This window comes from Benincasa hispida, chromosome 1 (genome assembly GCF_027475165.1).
Source record: "Benincasa hispida cultivar pf3 chromosome 1, pf3_genome.v1.1, whole genome shotgun sequence".
NCBI lineage: Eukaryota > Viridiplantae > Streptophyta > Magnoliopsida > Cucurbitales > Cucurbitaceae > Benincasa > Benincasa hispida.
The window spans coordinates 87,937,874-87,961,694 of NC_143478.1; the positions used below are offsets into that span (position 1 = coordinate 87,937,874).

The window sequence follows — 23,821 nt, forward strand, 5'->3', positions numbered from 1 at the left end:
ATTGCATGCCCTCTCGTGTCCTTGACTTTCATAATCCCTTGGACCTTTTCAAAGAATCCTATTTGGCTACTCACCTGATTTCTGATGTACCCCTCCGTTGTCTTTGGCTGTGTCGCGTTTGTCCACTCCCATGGCCCAAATCGCACAAAATTCACCCCTCGTGCTCAGAAATGTGTTTTTGTTAGGTACCATCTCCACCAACGTGGGTATAAATGCTATCATCCGTCCTTTCGTAAGTATTTTGTCTCCATGGACATTACTTTCATTGAAGATCAGCCCTTATTCCCCGTTAGTCATCTTCAGGGGGAGAGCTTGAGTGAAGAGCCTAAGTGGTCCTCCTATGATATCCCTTTAGGGGAATCCGCCCCGATTCCTTCTCCTAGTTCTGAAAAAGCCTGTCCTGTCCTCCCTACCAACTAGATTCCATGGATAACCTACTATAGGAAGAATCTTAAAAAGGAAGGGACGCCACCTATTGAACAGCTGGCTCCGGTCCATGAATCAAACTCTGCATCTGGTCCAGGTACGTGTATCCCTGAAACTAATGATGTTGATATATGTATGGAGACTGACAAGTGCAGGGAAGATAAGGATGAAGGAGGTGACAATATTGAAAATGTGACAGATGAGGAGACAACTAAGAATGATAGCAATAAAGGAAAAATGCCAGTTTTTGATAAGGAAGTGGAAGATACTACTGAAATTCTTGATATGCAGATGACCGATCATGCTGAGAAATCTAGAGAGTTGGAAAATCTTGATGCCTCTCTTGATCTTCCAATAGCACTGAGGAAAGGTACTCGTTCATGCGCGAGGTACTCTATGCACAGCTACATAACATATAGTAATCTATCTCCCGAATTTAGAGCCTTCACTACCAGTTTGGACACTATCATGGTCCCAAGTAGTTTTCGTGAAGCAATGGAGAGTTCTGAATGGAAAACGGCTGTTATGGAAGAAATGAGGGCTCTTGAGAAAAATGGAACGTGGGAACAGGTGCCTTTACCTGAAGGGCACAAGATTGTTGGATGCAAATGGGTGTTCACCGTAAAATACAAATCAGATGGGACAATTGACCGATATAAGGGCAGACTGGTTGCTAAAGGTTTCACCCAGCCTACGGAGTTGATTACTCTAAAACTTTCTCTCCCGTTGCCAAACTCAACACTATTCGAGTTTTGTTGTCGATTGCAGTAAACAAAGATTGGCCACTTCACAAGTTAGATGTTAAAAATGCATTCCTCAATGGAGAACTTGAAGAGGAAGTCTATATGAGCCCTCCTCCTGGATTCGAGAGTCAGTTCAAGCACAGGGTTTGTAGACTGAGAAAGTCATTATATGGACTGAAACAGTCTCCAAGGGCTTGGTTTGATAGGTTCACCACATTTGTTAAAGCACAGGGATATAAACAAGGGCACTCAGATCATACATTGTTTACGAAAAGGTCCGACTCCGGGAAGATTGCAGTCCTCATAATGTATGTTGATGATATTGTTCTGTTTGGCGATGATGAGGGTGAGATTACAAGGCTCAAAACAAGAATGGCCAGAGAATTTGAGATTAAAGGCCTTGGCAAGCTGAGATACTTTCTTGGAATGGAAGTAGCTCGATCAAGAGAAGGTATTTCAGTATCGCAACGGAAATATACACTGGACTTACTCAAAGAAACAGGCATGACTGGGTGTAAACCCGCTGACACACCCGTGGAGTATAATCCAAAACTTGGTGGTATAAACAACGAAGTTCCTGTTAACAAGGAAAGGTATCAGAGGTTGGTTGGAAAGATGATCTACCTGTCCCATACGAGACCAGATATTTCATATGTAGTAAGCGTGGTAAGCCAGTTTATGCAAGCTCCCTATGAGGAGCATATGACTGCAGTTGAGCGTATTCTTCGGTACTTGAAAGGGACTCTTGGTAAGGGTCTGATGTTCAGGAAGTCTAAAAAAAGGACTATTGAAGTTTATACCGATTCTGATTGGGCAGGCTCTGTTGTTGATAGAAAGTCAACCTCTGGGTATTGCACCTTTGTCTGGGGTAACCTTGTCACCTGGCGAAGTAAGAAACAGGGAGTGGTGACCTGAAGTAGCACTGAAGCTGAGTACAGAGCAATAAGCTTAGGGAAATGTGAAGAAATCTGGTTGAACAAGGTGCTGTCTGATCTTTACCAAGAGAGTGAGCTTCCAATGAAACTGTTTTGTGATAATAAAGGAGCAATAAGCATTGCAAACAATCTAGTCCAGCATGACAGAACAAAACATGTAGATTGATAGACACTTCATTAAAGAAAGACTGGATAATGGGAGCGTTTGCATCCCCTATATTCCCTCAAGTCAACAAGTGACAGATGTTCTCACCAAAGGGTTACTTAGACCAAACTTTGACTACTATCAGCAAGTTAGGTCTTATTGATATTTATGCCCCAACTTGAGGGGGAGTGTTGAAAGTAGGGTTTTTTCCCTAGGGGTATTATTGTAATTGTCTTCTACCCTAGGGCTCTCTACTGTCTATTTATTCACCCTGTTCTCTTGTATTCAGTGTATCAATTAAAATAATAAGAAAAAGATTTGTATCGTGATTTTTCTCCCTGTTCTAGGGTTTCCATGTAAACTGTGTGTTGGACTCTCTTTTCTTATATTTCATCATTTTTAAAAGTTTAAAGACCAAAATAGAACAAAATTCAAAGTTCAGGGACCAAAATAGAATTTAGACTATGTATATATATAATACCTTATGGGTTATTGTAAATTTATTTATATCTATACTTCAATACTCCCATTCATTTATAAGTATGAAAATTTGTAAAGATTAATAAGTGTGTTTAATTATATTAATACTTCAATAACATTCGTGCATTAAGAAATTTGTAGAAGGTCTAACAAGTGGAAATCAATATTATGGGGAGAAAATGACATTACAAGAGTGCAACCAAGACCTTTGACTCTAATACCATGTTAAATCATCGATCAACTCAAAAGCCACGTTAAATGACCAATAAACCCAAAAACTTAAGGCCTCATTTGGTAACTATTTGATTTTTTGTTTTTGTTTTTGAAAATTAAGCCTATTTTATCTACAATTCTTACAATGATTTGCATCTTTCTTAAGTACAATGGTTGAATTCTTAGCCAAATTCCAAAAACAAAAACAACTTTTTGAAAGCTACTTCTTTTAGTTCTCAAAATCTGACTTGGTTTTTTAAACTATTGATGAAAAATGGATAACAAATGAAGAAATTTGGAGGTTGAAGTAGTGTCCATAAGCTTAATTTTCAAAAACAAAAACAAAAAACAAAATGCTTATCAAAGCCTAAGTTAATGGATTATAGGAAATTTGTTATATTGTAGTTTTTTCGAGAAAAGTTTCAATGTATTACAAAATTCCAAATTACAAGAAGATATAATACAATGGAAAAATACAAAAGGAAACGAGCAATATTTAGTACAAAAACAGCTTTGCTTTGCCTAATATGACTATATCTCCCGGTCGGTGCCCCTCTGTATGCAGATAGCAAGTCGGAACTCTTTATTCTCTGTCCTTTTTCCAACAGAATTTGGAGTCTCATTTTCTCTGCTTTCAATTGGTCTTCGGCTTCACCCATGGACATCCCTTGTTTTTTATCTTCCATTCTTGAGGGTCATTGAATGAAGAGTCTCTTAGGGATGCATCTCACCAGGGTATTTTTTTGGTCGGTTTGGTCTGAGCATAATAGCCACATTTTCAACAACAAAGGGCAGTCATTTGATATTTTCTTGGAACATGTTATTTTCTCAGAGATATTTTGGTGTAACTTGTCTATGCTTTTCTCTAGATATATTCTACTTATACCTTTGCCCCTCGTTTATCCAATTGGAGACATCTTTCATAACTCCTTTGGATTGGGATCACTTTTCCCTTTTCCGTAATTTCATACATCAATGAAATTGTTTCTAAAGTACAAAAATATAGCTCATGAGAATATATAGAATAGAATAGTATCTCAACCAAATAAATATAAAATCATTCGAAAAAGGAATGAAGTGGACAAAGATAGGGTTAGGATCCAAATTTTTACTTACACTTATTTTTCTCAAATGGCCAGAAAAGGTGGACAGAGATTGGGTAAGGGACTGTTCATCACCGATATCAGCAAAAATCGAATCAAACCAAGGGATTTGTGCAGACTCTGAAGCTAAAACATGAAGCCCTATGATGTGATCAAAAGGAAAGAATGGTCATTTAAATATTCCGTTTTAAAAAGCCAATATCACAAGAGACAAAATTGAAGTATAGTAATAATGAAGGTAGACTTTTGATATCACACATTTTCTATTCATTATATAGGTAATATTGCTCTGCATCTCATTCCACCACATTTTGAAGTGGTTACATAAATTAGACCCCATTCCACCACATTAACGGCCCCACTTGGGCCTAACAAGATTGACCAACCAAGCGTAGCTTGAATTCGTTACATAAATGAAAACAAAAAAAACGTTGTGGGCCAAAAAAAAAGAAAAAAAGAAAATTAAAAGAAAGCAGACAGTTCATAAAAATACCTGATTTCGCCATCATGGCTGCCAATCCAATGGTCTTCAAACAAACAGTCTTACCCCCAGTATTAGGGCCCGTTATAACTAATACTTGGATTCTACGAGATATTGAAAAATCAACCGAAACAGGACGAGCTTTTTCCAATTGTTCAACCTAATAAGAAGCACCTTTGCATTAGAACATATTAAATAATAATGCAAGAAGATTTTATCAACTGACACTAAATCACATTAACAAATTACCTTCATTTTTAATAATGAAATATCTACAACTTCTTTTTCTTTCCATGACATATTCCCCCCAGGAAGTTTTCTCCCCATCTCCTAGGAGAAAAATGATGGCTCAGAACAGCTCAATTTAATAAATAATTGCTTTCTACAGTAACAGACTCAGGATAGCTTACAGTAAAAGCATTTTGGACATCCCTCTTGGCATTTTCCAAATTTTCTCTATATTGCTGAAGTAGTAAAGGGTGATGGGCATTTTGTAAATAGAGGACCCATTCATTCTTCTTCGAGTGTGATGCCTCAGATGTTTGGTCCCCTGATAAGCAGACATTAGCAATAGAAGAATTGCAGCCTTCTGGTAGGATTAAATTGGGACACGTCCCCCCAAATGAAAGACCATAGGATGCTCGAGCATTGACCTGTCCATTAAGGAAAAACATAAATTTTCCAACTAAGAAATAAGATTTGAGAACAGGGATATTGTGATGTTTTCATAGAAATTCAGAAATAAATATGTCAACGCCAATTGTCAAGTTTAATATTGAGATAAATTTAAAAGAAAAAAGAAAGGGCGGTTACATAAGCAATATTGTTTTGAGATGGGCAACTGATGACATTACAAGTCAAGTAATAAATCTAATAAACGAGTGTCATTATTTCTTCCTGGACAACTCTTAGGTTTGAGAAAGAATCAGAATACTCTATTCATTCACCAAAGATATGAATATATGCAAGTGTACAAAGCATATAAAAGGAAAATATAACAAGATATTTACAATAATGATAAACCCTAACAATAGAACTATAACAATCAAAGATAAGAGCACCATGACATCCATTGTTTCCTTATTAGACAAATAAGGACAAAAACCAAGCCATAGAGAGGAAGAATCTGTTCATTGCATAGAAAAGGAAGAATCTGTTCCAATGCAGCCCAATGATCAACGGTAGGACATGACATGTACTGACTCACTTACTGATTTGGCTATGTCGGATCGAGTCACTGTAAGGTAATTAAGTTTTCCCACTAACCTCCTATATCTTTCAGGATCTTTTAACAGTTCTCCATCTTTTGTGAGTTGTAAGTTGGGCATCATTGGGGTACTACATGGCTTAGCCCCTAGCTTTCCTGTTTCAGTCAACAAGTCAAGTACATATTTTCTCTGTGATAATAGAATTCCTTTCTCGCTTCTTATTACCTCAATTCCTAAGAAGTATTTCAACATACCCAAATCTTTTGTATGGAATTGACTATGAAGAAAGGTCTTTAGAGACTGGATACCTAAAGCATCATCACCAGTAATCACAATATCATCCACATGTACGACTAACAAGATGACACCACCCTCAGATCTCTTAAAAAGACCGAATGATCTAACGTGCTCTTCCGCATTTCAAAGCTTTCAATTACCTGACTAAATTTTCCAAACCAAGCTCGTGGGCTCTGCTTTAATCCATACAAGGATTTACGAAGGCGATACACCATTCCATTCTCCCCCTGAGCAATAAACCCTGGTGGTTGCTCCATATACACCTCTTCTTGAAGATCACCATGAAGAAATGCATTTTTAATATCAAGCTGATGTAAAGGCCAATGATTGATTGAAGCTAATGAAATAAACAACCTCACAGATGTCAATTTTGCTATAGGAGAAAAAGTATCAGCATAATCAACGCCATAAGTTTGTGCGTAGCCTTTTTCTACAAGGCGCGCTTTAAACCGAGCAACAGAACCATCAGGATTAACTTTAACTGCAACACCCATTTGCAACCGATAGCCTTCTTTCCTGCAGGGAGAGAAACTAAATCCCAAGTACAATTATCATCTAAGACAGTCATCTCCTCCACCATTGCGGCACACCAACCAAGATGAGACAAAGCCTCATAAACAGTTTTAGGGATGGATACTAAGGATGCAATGAATGAACATGTGGAAGGTGACAAATGGTTATATGAAACAAAAGAGGAAATAGGATGAGCACATGTACGTTTACCTTTACGAAGAGCAATAGGAAGATCATCACTCGTTTCTGGATCCAATGACGAAGAAGACTCTGGTACAGGGCATGGAACTGAAGGAGGTTGTCGTCGAGTATAGACCTTAACGATAGGTGGAAGAGTAGAGGTAGCCACAGGTAGAGATGAATCAGGAAGAGGATCAGAAGGAGAAATAACTGTGTAGACAAGGAAATCATCCACTAATTCCTTATGCTCCCCCTGACTCTTATTCGAAGAGAAAGACGGTGATGAAAAAAATAGGGTATGTTTAAAAAATGTGATGTCAGGAGAGATGAAATATTTATTTAGACTAGGATAATAACATTGATACTCCTTTTAAACACGGGAATAACCAAGGAAAATACATTTTAAGGACTTTGGATCCAACTTGGTATGCTGAGGCTAGGGGTGGTCATTCAAACCGCAAAAACCGAACCGAAAACTCAGTGAAACCGAAAAATTCGGTTCGATCCAGTTTGAAGAAATTTTTAAACCGAATTAATTCGGTTCGGTTCGGTTTCATTTTTGAAAACCGAATTTGAAACCGAATCGAACCGTTTTTAACTAATATATATATTTATTTATTTATATATTAAAAAAAAAAAGAGTAAAACCGAATTTAAAAATTAAAATCGAACCACTTTTAATTTAAAGAACAAAACCGAATTTAAAACCGAACCGAACCGCTTTTTAATTAAAAAAGAATATAACATGGATTATTTAAAAATACCAAAACCGAATTTGAAACTATGCGGTTCGATTCAGTTCGGTTTGAACCAATAAATTGGTTTGGTTCGGTTTCACATTTTAAAAAATTCGGTTCGGTTTGGTTTGACCACCAAACCGAACCGAACCGAACCGTTTCCACCCCTAGCTGAGGCCGAACATCCCGAACAAAACAGATACAACCAAATATTTTGGGTGGAATGGGAAACAAATGTTGCTTGGGGTATAAAGTACGAAAAGGTATCTCACCCTTAAGAATGGAAGAGGGCATGCGATTTATTAAGAAACAAGCTGTGGAAACAGCATCAGCCCAAAAGGATTTTGGAACATGCATCTGAAACATCAAAGTTCTGGCTGTCTCAAAGAGATGACGATTGTTTCGTTCTGCAACCCCATTTTGAGATGGAGTATCAACACAAGAATATTGATGAAGAATGCCATGGGCATCTAAATAAGACTTGAGTGTATGAGAGAAATATTCCTTAGCATTATCACTCCGTAGGATTTTAAGAGCACCACTAAACTGAGTTTGAATTTCAGCATGGAAGTTACGAAAATGAGAAAGTAACTCAAAACGACTTTTCATTAAATATAACCACGTAACATGAGAATAGTCATCGACAAATGTAACAAAATACCTAAACCCTCCTTTGGACTCAACAGGACATGGACCCCAAACATCAGAATGGACTAATTCAAAAGGAGCACTAACTCGTTTATTGACTTGAGGATACAAACTCAAACGATGAAATTTAGCAAACTGACATGACTCACAATCTAAAGAAGACAAATATTGAAGTTGTGGACGAAGACTCTTCAACACAGAGATAGACGGATGACCCAAACGACAATGCTCTGCAAAGGGAGATGACACGCCTGAGCATGTGATGGCCGTAGGTATTTGTGGTTCAAAGATGTAAAGACCTCCAAATTCACGCCCTTTACAAATAGTCTGTTTCGTCGTAAGATCCTGAAATAAGCAATAAGTAGGAAAAAAGGAGACACGACAATGAAGATCACGAATGAGTTTACTAACCGAAATCCGTGCTGATTGACATCAAGGCATGATAAACAACTTTTACTAAAAAGCTCATGATAAACAACTTTTCACGTTGAGCCATTAGAACCTTTGGATCCGTGTTGATCGGCATCAAGGCATTGAATTCCGCACATGTATTTTTAACCTCCATAAAATAACTTGTAAGAGATTTTTCTCCTTGATCAGGTTGATATAGAGTCTTACAAACATCAAAACTCTATTAATATTCTCTTTCCCTGAATAAAGGAAATCCAAATATTCCAATAGTTCCTTGACTAATTCACAGTGATTTACTAGTTCAACAATTTCACGGTAAATAGAATTCTTGATTAGTAGAAGCATTCTTGAATAGTCCTGCCACCAAATTTTCTTATTAGCATCAATCAGTGGCTCTTCTGTGATGTGATCATCCATCTCCATGCTCCTAATAAAGTGACGAACATTTGATCTCCATGAATAGTAATTGGATCCATTCAACTTGTCTTCAGTTACTTTTGACACCATAGGAATAATCTCAGACATGACTACTGGTTTTTTATCAGCCATTACCTCAAAAAATAGACGTCGGACAGCAGAGAATCAAACCCTAATTTACCGAAGAGATGTCTTTACAAGCAGTGAGTATATCTATATATCCCAAACAAACACATCACCAAGAAGAGTCAACAAAATTGAGGAAACCCGCAGAGACGAACCAAAAACAATGGCGCACGCGCCTACACACGCCGGCGCGTGGATGGACGGCGAAGAAGAACAATCAGAGCGTGAGCATCACGCGTCATTCAGATGGGATCCGAACTTCGGGGTTTTGTAGATCGGCGGCTGAGCTTCTCGATGGACTGGGCGGTGTCGAAAAAATAGCCTTTTTTTTCCCGCGGCGGTGGCTAACGACGGCGAACAATCCAAAGACGGCGACTGTGAGCAAAAGTGTAAACTCACCTCTCCACAAAACCCTAAACGTATCACAAACGGGTTCCAAATTCTCAAACCCTAAGGTTCACAAAACCCTAAGTTTGTTTAGAGGGCTCTGATACCATGTAAAACTCTTAGGTTTGAGAAAGAATCAGAATACTCTATTCATTCACCAAAGATATGAGTATATACAAGTGTACAAAGCATAGAATAGGAAAATATCACAAAATATTTACAAGAATGGAAAACCCCAACTATAGAATTATAACACTTGCAATTTGCACAAGGATCATATAACTGTGTGTTAAGAAAATCGAAGCCCAAACAACAAAGGCCCATTTTCTTTGTACTTAACCCTTAAGCAAGTTTGTGATTGGTGGAAGGGGAGGTGAGTAATAATTGAAGAAAATTTGGGCGGTGAAAATCTTTATATATACAACACAATTTAGAAGAAGAGTGTGTGTCGAGAGCTTCATCTTTGTTGAAGAAAGAAAAGTCGTTGGAGTGAGGTTCTTCTTTGGTTGTTCACTGTGAGTGCTTTTTCTTTCATTTGAGAGTTTTGTGAGCTTTGTAAGAGTGATTCATGACCAATTTTCTTGAGAAAGAAGTGAGATAAATCATTCTTAAGTGTTGTAAACTCTTGTACTATTCTTCCTGACTATTTTAGTGGAACCTGCATTGGTAGCATAGAACTGGACGTAGCCCACATGGGATGAACAAGTATAAATCGGGTGTCATCTCTCTTTCCTTAAACTTGATTTATTATCGTTCTTGTTACTTGAAAGCTTAGGTTGGTTTATCTATTTTTTTTAAGGTTACGAGTTATAAATTGTTTATTCCACATAATTTGGAACTTGAATTTGATCGAGGATTGTTGGATAATTAAAGATGAAATTCAACACCTTTTTACAAACAGGCAATTAAGAAAGAGATGATTGGAGGACACACTCCCTATTTATAGGTATGAGATCCTTGAAGACCAAGTAAATGGCTTTTCTAGGCTCTTCTTGGATTTAAAATGTTCAAAAAAATTTCATGAAGTTTGTCCTTAACTAAACAAATTCTCTAGAAATCTTTGGAGCCTAAAGAAATATAAAGAAGATTAATATATACATTTTCTTCGTTTGATGGTTACTTTATCTGAGGTGCCTAGATAAGGATATAAGTATGGTATTAATACGAGGTATGAGGGTAATTAGATAGGAAGTTAGTTACCGAAGGTTGTTATAAATAGGAGGGGGAGTGAGTGAAAGTAGGCAATAGTTGAGTGGTTTAGGGCTTGAGTGAAAGTAGGCACTTCAACTTACCTTTACGAAGAGCAATAGGAAGATCATTACTCTTTACATCTTTGAACAACAAATACCTACAGCCATCATACGCTTTAGTGTGTTGTCTCCCTTTGAAAAACGTTGTCGTTTAGGTCATCCGTCTATCTCTGTGTTGAAGAGTCTTCATCCCCAACTTCAACATTTGTCTTCTTTAGATTGTGAGTCATGTCAGTTTGCTAAATTTCATTATTTGACTTTGTATCCTTGAGTCAACAGACAAGCTAGTGCTCCATTTGAATTAGTCCGTTCTAATGTGTGGGGCCTGTGTCCTATTGAGTCCCAAGGAGTGTTTCAGTATTTTGTTACATTTGTCGATGACTATTCTCGTGTAATGTAATTATATTTAATGAATAATTGTTCTGAGTTACTTTCTCATTTTCGTAACTTTCATGTTGAAATTCGAACTCAGTTTAGTGGTGCTCTTAAAATCTTATGGAGCGATAATGCTAAAGAATATTTTTCCCATGCATTTATTACACCACTTTATCTCGCTATTGGCAACAGTTGGATTTATTCAAAAATCATGAATAGAAATGTTCTACTGATGGTATTCTATTTCGAAAAATCGTGGAGACAAAAAGGATTTTCAAGTTCCTTATGGGTCTGAATAAATCTCTAGATGAAGTTCGTGGTCGAATCCTCTGTACTAAGTTATTACCTAGTCTTCGAGAAGTTTTTTCTGAAGTTCGTAGAGAAGAGAGTCGAAAGCAAGTAATGATGGGCCCAACTGAACGTTCCTTTACTCCAAGTGGATCTGCTCTTATTTCCCAACAAGGTCATATCCACTTGCTCTTGTTGCTCGAGGTGATAGTTGACCGTGCAAAGGACGACCATGGTGTGACCATTGTAATAAATTGGGACATGTCAAAGACACTGGCTGGAAACTACATGGAACACCTACAAATTGGAAGCCAAATGTTGTAAGATCAAACCGTGAAACTAGGGCCAATGCTGCTGTCTCTGAAACTTCAAACCAACAACCACTGACAAAAGATCTGTTGGACATGCTTCAACAATTGCTGAATAAAACAAATCAACCTTCAGTAAGTGGTTCTGGGACTGGGCAACTACAAAGTAACCAAAAGCCTCGTGCTCTCCATACTCAAACCCTTCCATCTGAATGGATAGTGGACTTTAGAGCATCAGATCATATGACAGGTGATAAATCTTTATTTTCATCTCTCTCCCCATAGGGGAAACCTCTCCGTTCGAATTGCTGATGGTACACCCGCTAAACAAATCAACCTTCAGTAAGTGGTTCTGAAACGCAAGATATTCACGAAGAACGAGGAAACCTGAGAGAAATAAAGTACAATCTACACAAGTTCAGCAAAGCCAAGATCTAAACCAAAATCCTAGTGTCTCTGAAATAGTAAACGAGATTTCAGAAGAAGACATGGACAGACCTATTGTTTTAAGAAAAAGTGTTCGCTCATGTACTCAACATCCTATACAGTACCACTTATCTTATACAAATTTGTCACCACTTTTTAGAGAATTTGTGACGTCACTAGATCAGGTAAAAATTCCAAAAACTATACAAGAAACTTTACAAAAGCCTGAATGGAAAGCAGCTACTCTAGATGAATTGCAGGCCCTTGAGAAAAATGGAACATGGGTTCTTACAGATTTGCCCCTAGGTAAACGCACAGTTGGATGTAAATGAATTTTTTCAACCAAACATAAACCGGATGGCAGTATAGAGAGATTCAAAGCTCGCCTTGTGGCCAAAGGATTCACCCAAGCTTATGGGATTGACTATCAGGAAACCTTTGCACCAGTCGCCAAGTTAAATACTATCCGGGTACTCCTTTCTATTGCTGCCAATTTAGATTGGCCATTATTTCAACTTGATGTAAAGAATGCATTTTTAAATGGTGATCTAGTAGAGGAAGTGTACATGAATATACCCCCAAGATTTGAGGACAAATATACTTGAGGAAAGGTATGTAAACTCAAGAAGTCCCTTTATGGACTGAAACAGTCACTTCGAGCCTGGTTTGAAAAGTTTATCACTATATTGAAGCAAGATGGCTATACTCGGTGTCAATTTGATCATACTCTATTCATCAAACATTTCTCTCCAGGTAAGATCATCGTGTTAATAGTATACGATGATGATATAATTCTTAAAGGAAACGTTTTTTATGAAATAACTCGATTGAAGCAACACCTGTCAAAGATATTTGAGATCAAAAACTTGGGATATTTAAGGTACTTCCTAAGGATGGAGGTAGCAAGATCAAGCAAAGGAATTTCTGTCACCCAACGAAAATACACTTTAGACTTCTTAAAAGAGATTGGAATGAGCGGTTGTAAACCTGCTGATACACCAATTGATGCAAATTCAAAACTTGGAATTAATCTCGAAGATGAATCAGTTGATCGCAACAGGTATCAACGACTGGTGGGAAAATTCATATACTTGACTCACACCCGACCAGATATTAGCTTTGCAATTAGCATGGTAAGTCAATTTCTGAACAAACCTTTTCTAGAAAACATATGGAAGCTGTGTATAGAATATTGAAATATCTCAAACGCGATCCTGGAAAAGGCCTTATGTTCAGAAAAACAATGACCAAATCTCTAGAAGTTTACACTGATGCAGATTGGGTTGGATCCCCTATTGATCGTAAGTCAACGTCGGGATATTGCTCCTACGTATGGGGAAACTTAGTAACCTGGCGTAGCAAGAAACAACAAGTTGTGGCTCGAAGTAGTGTTGAAGCTGAATTTCGATCATTAACCTATGGAATTTGTGAAGGAATTTGGCTAAAACGCCTTCTCACTGAACTTCAAATTAAGACTGAAGGCACTATAGAAGTATTGTGCGATAATCAATCCACCATAGCCATTGCAAGAAATCCAATACATCATGATAGAATGAAGCATGTCGAGATAGATTGTCATTTTATCAGTGAAAAGATTGAGACAAATACCATCAACTTGAGATATGTGTCGTCCCAACAACAAGTCGCCAACATATTAACTAAGGCTTCGCATCGAACAAACCTTGGTAGACTAATTTCCAAGCTTGAAATGGCTAGCATATACCATTCAGCCTGAGGGGGAGTGTAGGAAATTAAGCTAAATATAGGAAATCAAGTTAATTATGCATTTGTAAATTAGAGAATTAATTCATATTATTTCCTTATACCTTGTAATTTTATTCTTTCCTTATAGGTATAGATTGACGGCTTAATTTCAGCACACTAATTGATAATTCTCTTGTATATATTGAGTCTTTCTCAATCACTCAGATTTAAGAAAAACATATCTTTTTTCTATACCTAGCTTCTCTAGCAAGTTGCAAATTTGGTATTATCGGAGTACTACATGGTTTGACTCCTAGTTTTCCAGTCTCAGACAACAAATCATATACGTTTTTTTCGTGATGACAGATAAATACCTTTCTTGCTTCTTATTACTTCAATACCCAAGAAATACTTCAATTATCCCAAATCTTTAGTATGAAATTGACCCTGAAGAAAAGTCTTGAGAGAAGATATACCAGATATATCACTTCCAATGGTAATAATATTGTCAACATACACAAACAGCAAATACCTTTATCAGATCATCAATAGAATACAGAATGATCAGAAGCATTTTTCTTCATACCAAAACATTTGAGTGTTTGACTAAACTTACTGAACCATGCATGAGGACTTTGTTTCAGTCTATACAAAGATTTTTGAAGACGACACACCTTATCACTCTTCCCCTGAGCAACAAACCCAGGTGGTTGCTCCATGTAAACTTCCTCCTGAAGATCACCATGTAGAAAAGTATTCTTAATGTCAAGCTGATGCAAAGGCCAACTGTGAGTAGTAGCCATGGATAGAAATAGCCTAGAGTAAACTCAAGTGACCAATGGGCGAGAAGGAAGAGATACAGAAGAATGTTAAGTAGGAAATGATGTGGAAGAGGTAATCGCATAGATAAAAAGATCATCCTCCTCTCCTTTACAATGATTGGACAGTAAGGGACTAAAAGGTATGTATATCTTCAAAAAATGTAACATCGGGAGAGACAAGATACCTATTAAGAGAAGGACAATAACAACGATAACCCTTTTGAGCACACGAATAGCCTAAGAAAATGCATTCCAAAGATTTTGGATCAAATTTGGTACGATGTGGACGAATATCCCAAGCAACAACCAAAGATCTTATGGGCAATAGGAAACAAAGATTTTGTAGGAAAAAGAGTATGATGAGGAATCTCTCCATTGAGGACAGAGGAAGACATTCTATTAATTAGGAAGCAAGCAATAGATACCGCATCAGCCTAAAATTGCTTTGGAACATGCATTTGAAAGGATAAGATGCGGGCTGTTCCAAGGAGGTGTCTGTTCTTTCTTTCAGCAACTCCATTTTGAGATGGAGTGTCTACACAAGAGGATTGATGAATGATGCCATGATTACATAAGTAAGATCCAAGTACATGAGAGAAATATTCACCAGAAATTATCCGTGCTCAAGGTTTTGATAGAGACATTAAATTGATTTCGAATTTCAGCATGAAAAACACAAAAATGAGACAATAACTCATAATGATTTTTCATTAAATATAACCATGTCATAGGAGAATAATCGTCAACAAAAGTAACAAAGTAACAAAAACCTGTTTGGGACACAACTAGACAAAGACCCCAAATATCAGAATGAACTAACTCAAATGGAGCGTTGGCTCGTTTATGGGCTCTAGGACTAAGATGATAAAATTTAGCAAACTGACACGAATCACAATTCAAAGACGACAAAGAACGAAATTCAGGATAAAGTTTCTTCAACACAGACAAAGAAGGATGGCCCAGACAACAGTGAACTACAAACAGGGATGTAAAGCTAGAGCAGGCTACAACTTTTAGTATCTGGTGGTCAAATATTCATAAAGATTCCAATAGGATGAAAGTAAGGGTTCTCATCTGGTCTTGTGAATCAGGGAGGGTTGGAGATTGGAAACTTAAGGCTACGTAACAAAGTTTTGTTGGCTAAGTGGCTTTGGCGTTTTGCCCTTGATTCGAAATCCTTGTGGCATAAGATCATTGTGAATAAGCATGGCTCTTTTCCCTTTGAATGGGTGGCTAAGGGGGTCAAAGGCACATGTCGAAACCCTTGGAAAGATATCTCGCTTGAGCTTCCCATTTTTTTTCCTTGGGTCAGTTGCATTGTGGGGGATTGTAACATCCTAAATTTCAGGAAAATTTAAGTTAGTTATCTAAAATTATTGAGTTTTAATTTCCCTTTCATTTTTGAAAATTGGGATTAAATTGAAATAATTGAAAAATTTTTATTGGTTAAAATGAATTTAATTGATTAGATATTTGAACTAATTATCTTGAAAATATTGAATTTTGCCTCCCTTTGATGGATTTTGGAGCCAACTTAAAAGATAATTAATTTTATGTGGTTTTAAATTAATTTAAATATTTGAAAGGACTTAATTTGTATCAAGGATTTTATGCCATTTAATTTTGGTTTTTGAAGCCTAAATTAAGGTAATTTGAGAAGTTAATTGAATTATTAATTTAATAGAATCTTTGGAGATTTTGGAGATATTGTGATAAAACATCTTATTTATCTTTTTAAAATTTGAAAAAAAAAATTGAAAGAATTAGGATTTTTTGAAATTAAAGGAGAGTTATGTTTTATAACTAAACATTGTGGGGATGGTAAAGATACGTTCTTTTAAGAAGATCGGTGGCGGGGGATAGCCCTCTCTGTTATGCTTGTCCTCATCTTTTTCATTTGTCTTCCCTTAAAAATATCCCGATCTTTGATTTCCTAGTATGGTCGGGAAGCTCTGTGTCTTTTTCCTTTAGTTTCTATCATCATTTATCCAATAAGGAGACTGCGGAGGTTCCTTCCCTTCTTTCTTTGCTGGATGAGTGTATTTTTAAGGAGGGAAGGAGGGATGTTCATGTCTAGAGGCCCAATCCTTTTGAAGGCTTCTCTTGTAAGTCTTTCTTCAGGTTGCTTTTAGATCCTTCTCCTGGTAGTGAGTCGGTCATTGATGTGTTTTAGAGGATCGATACCAAAGAAAATTAAGTTATGTACCTAGGAAGTCTTGTTAGGTCGTGTGAACACCTTAGATAGGCTTGTTGGGAAGATGGCAATACTAATGGGTCCTTTCTACTGTATTCTCTGCCGAAAGGCAGAGGAAGACCTAGATCACCTACTTTGGGATTGTCAGTTTGCGAGGTTTGTGTGGATTTGCATCTTGCTGGAGTTTGGGATTCAAATTTCCGGCCAAAGGGATATTCGTGTGACGATTGGAGAGTTCCTCCTCCATCCGCCTTCTAGAGAGAGGCTGATTTTTTTGGTTTGTTGGGGTGTGCGTTACGTTGTGAGATATTTGGGGTGAGAAAATTCCGAGATTGTTTAGAGGTCTTGAGGACCCTAGGGAAGTTTGGTCCTTAGTTAAGTTTCATGTTTCACTTTGGACTTCGATTTTGAAGCTTTTTTGTAATTATTCCTCAAGTAACATTTTATTTAGTTGGAAACCCTTTTTGTGGGCTTGTTTTTTTGTATGCCATTGTATTCTTTCATTCTTTCTCAATGAAAGTTATTGTTTCTATCCAAAAAAAAAAAAAAAAAAAAAAAAAAAAAATAGATCATTCATTTAGATACTCCAATAAGCTTCTAGATGTAGTTATAGTTAGTGCGCTTTTTTATTTCAAAAAGAACATCAAGAATTGGCCAAAAAACGGAATGACGGTGTTGTGAAAAATACGCACCACATCTAATTCAATTATACAGCCAATGAGTTTGTTTATATCTTCAAAATCCATTTTCACCTGTCACGAAACATATAAGATTTTAAAATATCATCAATTGATATTAAAACTGTATTAATTCTAACCTAAAAGCTTAAAATTTTAGGTTTAAATATGATTTAACATCATATCATAAACTAATATACTCTAAATATATAAATAAACTTCAAATCACCAGAAGGATGATGGTTGCATAAAAAACAACGTAGTTTTCAAAATTAACGCTGGTGTTCTAACTTTTGACGTTTATGGTCACCTATTATTTTCGAACCATCTCACCCATACTTTTTCAGTTAGCATAAAGAGAACATCTTCCTCAGCTTTTGCCACTGAAGCCCTTGCTTGTTGCAACTCATCATTTAAAGGAACGGCAGAGAGTGGCTCTAAGATGAAACCAGTCCCTGTATCACTACAACAATATATTCTTCTCAGATGAGGAACATTTAGGAGCTGATCTCCTTTTATAAGAAAAAGTTGGGGGAAATGCATACAAATTCTTCAAATTTAACTGCTATCCGGTTTTTCACTAGCATACAATGTACAAATTCCCGGAAGGTATTATAATTTTTTTAGTTGCGTTATTAGAGATAGAACCCTATCCTTATATTGTTTAATTAATAATTTATTTTCATCATTTGTTTCCTCATATGTACAGCATAACAAAGTATATAATTACCTCCCTCCCTCCCGCCCGCCCTCCCTCGCTCCCTCCCTCTCGCCCTCCCTCCCTCCCTCCCTCCTTCCTCATACTTTTGGCTTCTAGCTGGAATACTATCAAGAAGAAAACTTCTGACTTGTCCTCTTTTGCAATAGAGCTTCGTTAATATGATTGCAGGTTTCTTATTTTTTTCAATAGAAAATACTGCATTTGATAAACAACATTTTCATTACCAGCATTACTTAGCATGAGAAAGAGGGCCAAAAAGCATAATTCATAAGCTGATGCAACGGAACATGAATGCATGGATGAACCTGGACAACAGGAGACCCTTAACATCCATTAATTGATCACCCTCTGATTTTATACACCACCTTCCATCAACGATTTCCACTTCCTAAGCCAAAATTGTATAGTATCATTAGAAAGATAAACAATCAGTCCACTAACTTACATATGTTTCTTATCATCATAAATGAACATTTATTTGAAAACAAACAAATGAGTCAATACATAATACAAGTCCAATCTGATGCTTCTTACCAAAAAGGAAGTTCCACTCTTTGCATTCCTAACTAAGCTGTCCATTAACTGATGTAACTGTACATAAAGAAATGATGTTGAATTTAGTATTAAGAAGTGCACTTATAGCATCGAGCTCAGAGAAAGTTTTATTATTTGAATCAAAGGCAGCAGCATGATATTACGAATCTCATTAGCAGGCAAATTATATTATGGAAACAAAGGTAGCTGATGTAGGACATCTCTTATTGAGATTCTTTTCTGATTCTTGTTAGTTCTTGGCAACTTTCTTGAGTAATATAAAAGATGTATTTAGTTTTGTCTTGCTGGCCTTTTCCTTTATGTTTTTTTTCTTTCTCTCTTTTTTTTTTTTTTTTTTTTGGGAAAGGAAACCGAAGTTTTCATTGGTTTATTGAAAAGAGACTAATGTTCAAACTGAAATAAGAATAGAAATAATGAGAATACAAAAATAAGCATCCAAAAGTGTGCAAAAATAAAGCTAATCAAAGAAAATAAAAGCACATCAAGTCAAACATATAACTTGCACCAAGAGGAACACCACGAGAGAACAAAAAGCATTGCAATTTCAAAACGCTCTAGTGATGTGAGAGATTTGACTTGAAAGACCCTTTGGCTTCCTAAAACCAACTTTCAGCAAGCAATGCTTTCTTCCACAATTGACCAAATCAAATCCGATTGAGGCTTGAATGACAGACCAACTAGGATTTGAGTAACATTATCATCGAAGGAGTTATCCCTTATGTTTTAATTAGTCTTTTGTAAGGTTGTAATGTTTTAGTTAGTTGCCAAGATTAGTTTGTCCAGCTGTCAAGCTTCTGTTTTCAGCCCCTTGGCCTATTTAAAGGGGCTGCTCCCACTAATAAAAGGCACTTGAATTTCTTTGGAACTCTATCCTCTTGCTTGGCTGCATTAGTAGCTAATGCTGTTTTTTTTTTAAAAAAGAAACAAGTCTCTTTATTCATTAAGAAAATGAAGTGAGACTAATGCTCAAATTACAAGGAAATCAAAAGGATCAGCACCCGAACATCTCAACTAGGTTGACACCCCCTTAGCACCCATCATCACATCCGAACACTAGAAAATCCTCTAAATTAAAGCAATACAATGGGATACAAAGCTTAAAAGCAAGAAAGAAAAACCGAGCTGGAAAATTAAGAAAGAAAAAAGAAAACACAGCCTTGAGAACTAAAGCTTCTTTGTAGCTTGGACTTCAGAATGCTGAAGAAAGAAATGAATGCCAATTTAGACAATTTCCTGACTAGAGTATGCTGCAAAGGAGCTTGTGAGGGAGCACCAAAGAGAGGCTTTCAGCTTGGCTGCTTCATATCTTGAAAACCATGGAGTTTCCTTGTCTTGGAAGACTCTTTGGTTGCGTTCAAACCACAATTCAGCTAACACAGCCTTTACAGCATTGACCCACAGAATCTGATGAGATTTCTTGAGAATCGGACCAATCAACAGCTACTGGACATTTAGTCTAAAATCTGCCCCAAAAGCCCAACTCAAATTAAAGACATTGAAGAGCGAAAACCACTTTAGAGTACAAAGAGGAGTAAAAGCCCAAAATGAGGTCTTCAATGTCCCGGGTGGATCTGGTTGGAGGTTCTTGATCATTGAGCAATTCTGCAATCAGATTTTTCCTTTTTCTAGTAGATAGGAATCTATGGAAGAAAGAGGTATTCTCGTCTCCTTCTTTTAACCACTTTAACTTACATTTTTGAATGAGGCTTTTTTCTTCCTGTTGATATAAGGCCAGCAGGTCTGCTTTCAAGGAAATGGTTGCTTCTTCAACCCTGTTTTGTGAAAATTCCTCATCTGTCAGTGGATCCCTTCTTTGAATTTCATTTAATAAGCTTTCCTCCTTCAACTTCATCCCTTTCCCATATTCATGAAACCATTTCTTAGGAGCTGATTCAATCTCTCTCAAATTTGTGGAGAGAGCAAAGCCTGCCCAATGGTGCTTTTCCCCCTTCCTTAGAGTTTTTTCAATCAATTTGCAGCATTCCTTATTGCTCAACCAATTGTTACAAAAACGAAACGGTGAGGGTCTCCACTCAAATGCTCCTACTTCTTTTTATAAAGGGAAACAAACATTTTATTAATTCATAAAAAGAAAGTACAAGAGATGTGTACTTGAATAGGATCGATACAAGATAAGGGATCGGGAAACGCACCCGGGCATCTCAACTAGGTTGACACCCCCTTAACGTCCTCATCATATCCATAGAACTCAGACAAAGACGGAAAATATGAAGCTTACAGAATATTTGAAAAAACAGAGAAAACGTCCTCTTTTTTATGGCCAAAATACAAGCCAAGAGGGAAACAAGAGAATCATAAAATAAACCTAGCTCCTTGAGTCTTCAAAATTGGGTAGTAATGATCCTTCTCCTTGAAACATATTCAAACTGGGAAGATGAATGCTTGCAAATTCAAACATAAATTTTGAAGTGAGTAGGCATCAAAGTGCTTTGAAAGAGAACACCATTGAGAAGCATTAAGTTTGGCGGCCTCATAGCGGAAGAACCAAGTGTGTTCTTTATCCTGAAAGATTCTTTGATTTCTTTCGAACCAAATTTCAACTAATATTGCTTTTACTGCATTGTAACAAATCAGATTTGGGGCTTTTTTGAGGATAGGACCAGTGAGTAACTGCTGAACATTCTGTTTACAAGTAAAGTCAAACACCCAGCTGATATTGAAGGATTTAAAAAGGACTAACCAACAATTTCTTGCAAAGGAACAGTCAAAGAACAAGTATTGCAAGTCTTCCCCTGCTGATTTACATAAAACACATTGATTTGGAGAAATAAAATGGCAGGGCAGCTTGTGTTGCAGAACTGATGCACTGTTTAAGGATCCAAACAGCAAGATCCAGACTGTAATGTTCACTCTTCGAGGGCTATTGGTCTTCCACAAAGCTTTTAAAAGGTGGGTGTCAATACGTGAGGCCAAGGCAAGATGGTTAGACAATGATTTTACCGTGAATGAACCACTTGCTTCTAAAGACCAAGATCGAGAGTCAGGTCTGGAAGAAGGCTTTATGCTGGAAATCAAGGAGAGCAAAGTCTGAAATTCTGGTATTTCTTCTTCTTTTAATAGTCTTCTGAAGGGTAGAGACCAAGAGAGTGTTTGTGAATCCCAATGGTCCATAATAGAACCATTTTGGTTGGAAACAACTCTAAATAAAGAGGGAAAACTGAGTTTAAGTGGTGAATTACCAGCCCAAGAGTCATGCCAGAAAGCAAATCTGCTACCATTTCCCAGTTTGAGGACAGCCAAGGCTTCTACTTTCAACCAGATTTTTTATATGCTAATCCAAGGACTTTGAAGGCTCCAAAAGGACTTTCCCAGAGTGTGCCAATCGCCAAAACTTCTGCCATGAATACTCCTTATTACTTGTGCCCATAGAAAGGAATTTTCATGGAAAAAATGCCACCCCCATTTGGCAAGAAGAGCCAAATTTCTGTTTTTTAAACCTCCTAGTGCCAGCCCCCATCTTCAACTTTTTTTTATACAATCTCCCATTTTACCAAATGATTTAGTTTTCCTCCTTTATGTCCTTCCCAAAAGAAAATTCTCATGATTCTTTCCATAGAAGAAATAACCTTTTCTGGCATTAAGAAAGAAGACAATATAATCGGTCGATAGATTTGAAAGCACTGAATTGCATAGAGTTGCTCTACCACCTCTTGAGAGGTTGTACCTTCTCCATTTATCGAGTTTACCCTGAAACTTGTCTAACACCGGCTGCCAAAAGTCTATTTTCTTTGGATAACCGCCCAAAGGAAGACCTAAGTATAAAAAAGGCAGCTGTAAAGATTTACAGCCTAACCTTGATGCCACGGCTTCTTGCTTGGATTCTTCAATATTAATTCCACATATGGCTGACTTTTCCCAATTTATTTTCTGACTAGAGCACCATTCATATAATGTAAAAGTTTTCTGGAGAATCTCTAACATTCCATCGTCGTTTCTACAAAATAAGAGGGTGTCGTCTGCAAATTGGAGAATTGAAATATGGATATTATCCTTTCCTACTACAAAACCTTCATACAAACCTTTTTCATGAATTCTTTTGATCAAGGCTGAAAGTACTTCACTTACTAAAAGGAAAAGGAAAGGAGAAAGGGGGTCTCCTTGTTTAATTCCTCTTGATGCCATTATTCTTCCTCTAGGCCTTCCATTGATGAATATGGATAATTTAGGATTGGATATACAGCCCATAATCCAAGATATCCATTTTGAGTGGAAGCCTTTTTCATGGAGAACTTTTTCAAGAAACTCCCAATCAACTCTATCAAAGGTTTTGACGCGCATTCCTTCCAAGGTCCAAGATACAAAAGGGAAAAAAATGCTCTCTCCTCTCTCCTCTTCCTCTCCCTCCCCCAGCTTCCCCCCTCCGACCACCTCACCGGAACCCACCATGCCTTCTGCAGCCTTCCCTCCCTCTAACTACCTCTTCCTCCCCTGCCCCTCCGTTCTCCCTCCGACCCCCTCCCCTTCCCTGACCTCTTTTCCTCCCCTGTTTCAGCCCTGCTCTCCAGCCTTGGCCTTGCCATCCCAAACCACGGTGGTTTCCTAATCCTTCAATCAGCCCCAGAATCCATGGAGGTGAAGAGTTGCAAAATAGGTGTCCATTTCTTCTGTATGTGGAAAGAGAACAATGGATTTTTCATAGAAGATCTGAAAAAAGGACAAAAAGTTCTCCTTTCCCCACTAATGGTGCAATGGCTAGAGGGTAATCTGAAGAGATTACTGTATGGCTCATCTTTCGAATTTTTTCTCCTTAAAGAAAGGGTTGATCAGGGAGTCATGCGCCTCTCCAAATTCCGAAATAGCAGGGGCTGGTTCATAGAATGTGCAGTCTGGCCATCATCGGGTGGAAGGAAAAACATTCACATCCCTTTTGGGGATGGAATCTCAGGCTGGCAAGAATTCAATGATATGGTCAGTGGCTGCCTCAAGAACTCCTCATCAACCCCCCCTTCAATTGTAGACATGCCAGCACTAAGCTCCCCTCTTCAGTCACAGACTTCCCAAAGAAAACAGAGGTCCCCTGTTTCGGTGATC

The 23,821-nt window shown here is 37.4% G+C and overlaps 1 protein-coding gene across 23 annotated transcripts in view; it reads right to left on the bottom strand.

The window, feature by feature from the left end:
* The window catches only part of LOC120082749 (DNA mismatch repair protein MutS, type 2), a 72,634-nt gene that overhangs the window by 20,271 nt on the left and 28,542 nt on the right, over nucleotides 1-23,821 (bottom strand). For 11 of the 23 annotated variants that reach the window (XR_016531645.1, XM_039038099.2, XM_039038063.2 and 8 more), the window contains 9 exons: nucleotides 18,749-18,805; nucleotides 18,520-18,602; nucleotides 17,827-17,956; nucleotides 17,509-17,568; nucleotides 13,706-13,828; nucleotides 4,937-5,179; nucleotides 4,776-4,856; nucleotides 4,539-4,686; nucleotides 4,059-4,186 (listed from right to left, as the gene is read on the bottom strand). Coding sequence is in view for 22 of the 23 variants with exons in the window: in XM_039038099.2 (XP_038894027.1) it covers nucleotides 4,059-4,186; nucleotides 4,539-4,686; nucleotides 4,776-4,856; nucleotides 4,937-5,179; nucleotides 13,706-13,828; nucleotides 17,509-17,568; nucleotides 17,827-17,956; nucleotides 18,520-18,602; nucleotides 18,749-18,805 (1,053 nt within the window). In the remaining variant the exon portion in view is untranslated. The remainder of the gene's footprint in view (nucleotides 1-4,058; nucleotides 4,187-4,538; nucleotides 4,687-4,775; nucleotides 4,857-4,936; nucleotides 5,180-13,705; nucleotides 13,829-17,508; nucleotides 17,569-17,826; nucleotides 17,957-18,519; nucleotides 18,603-18,748; nucleotides 18,806-23,821) is intronic. The other 12 variants (XM_090316932.1, XM_090316938.1, XM_039038091.2 and 9 more) reach the window with 6 other exon arrangements.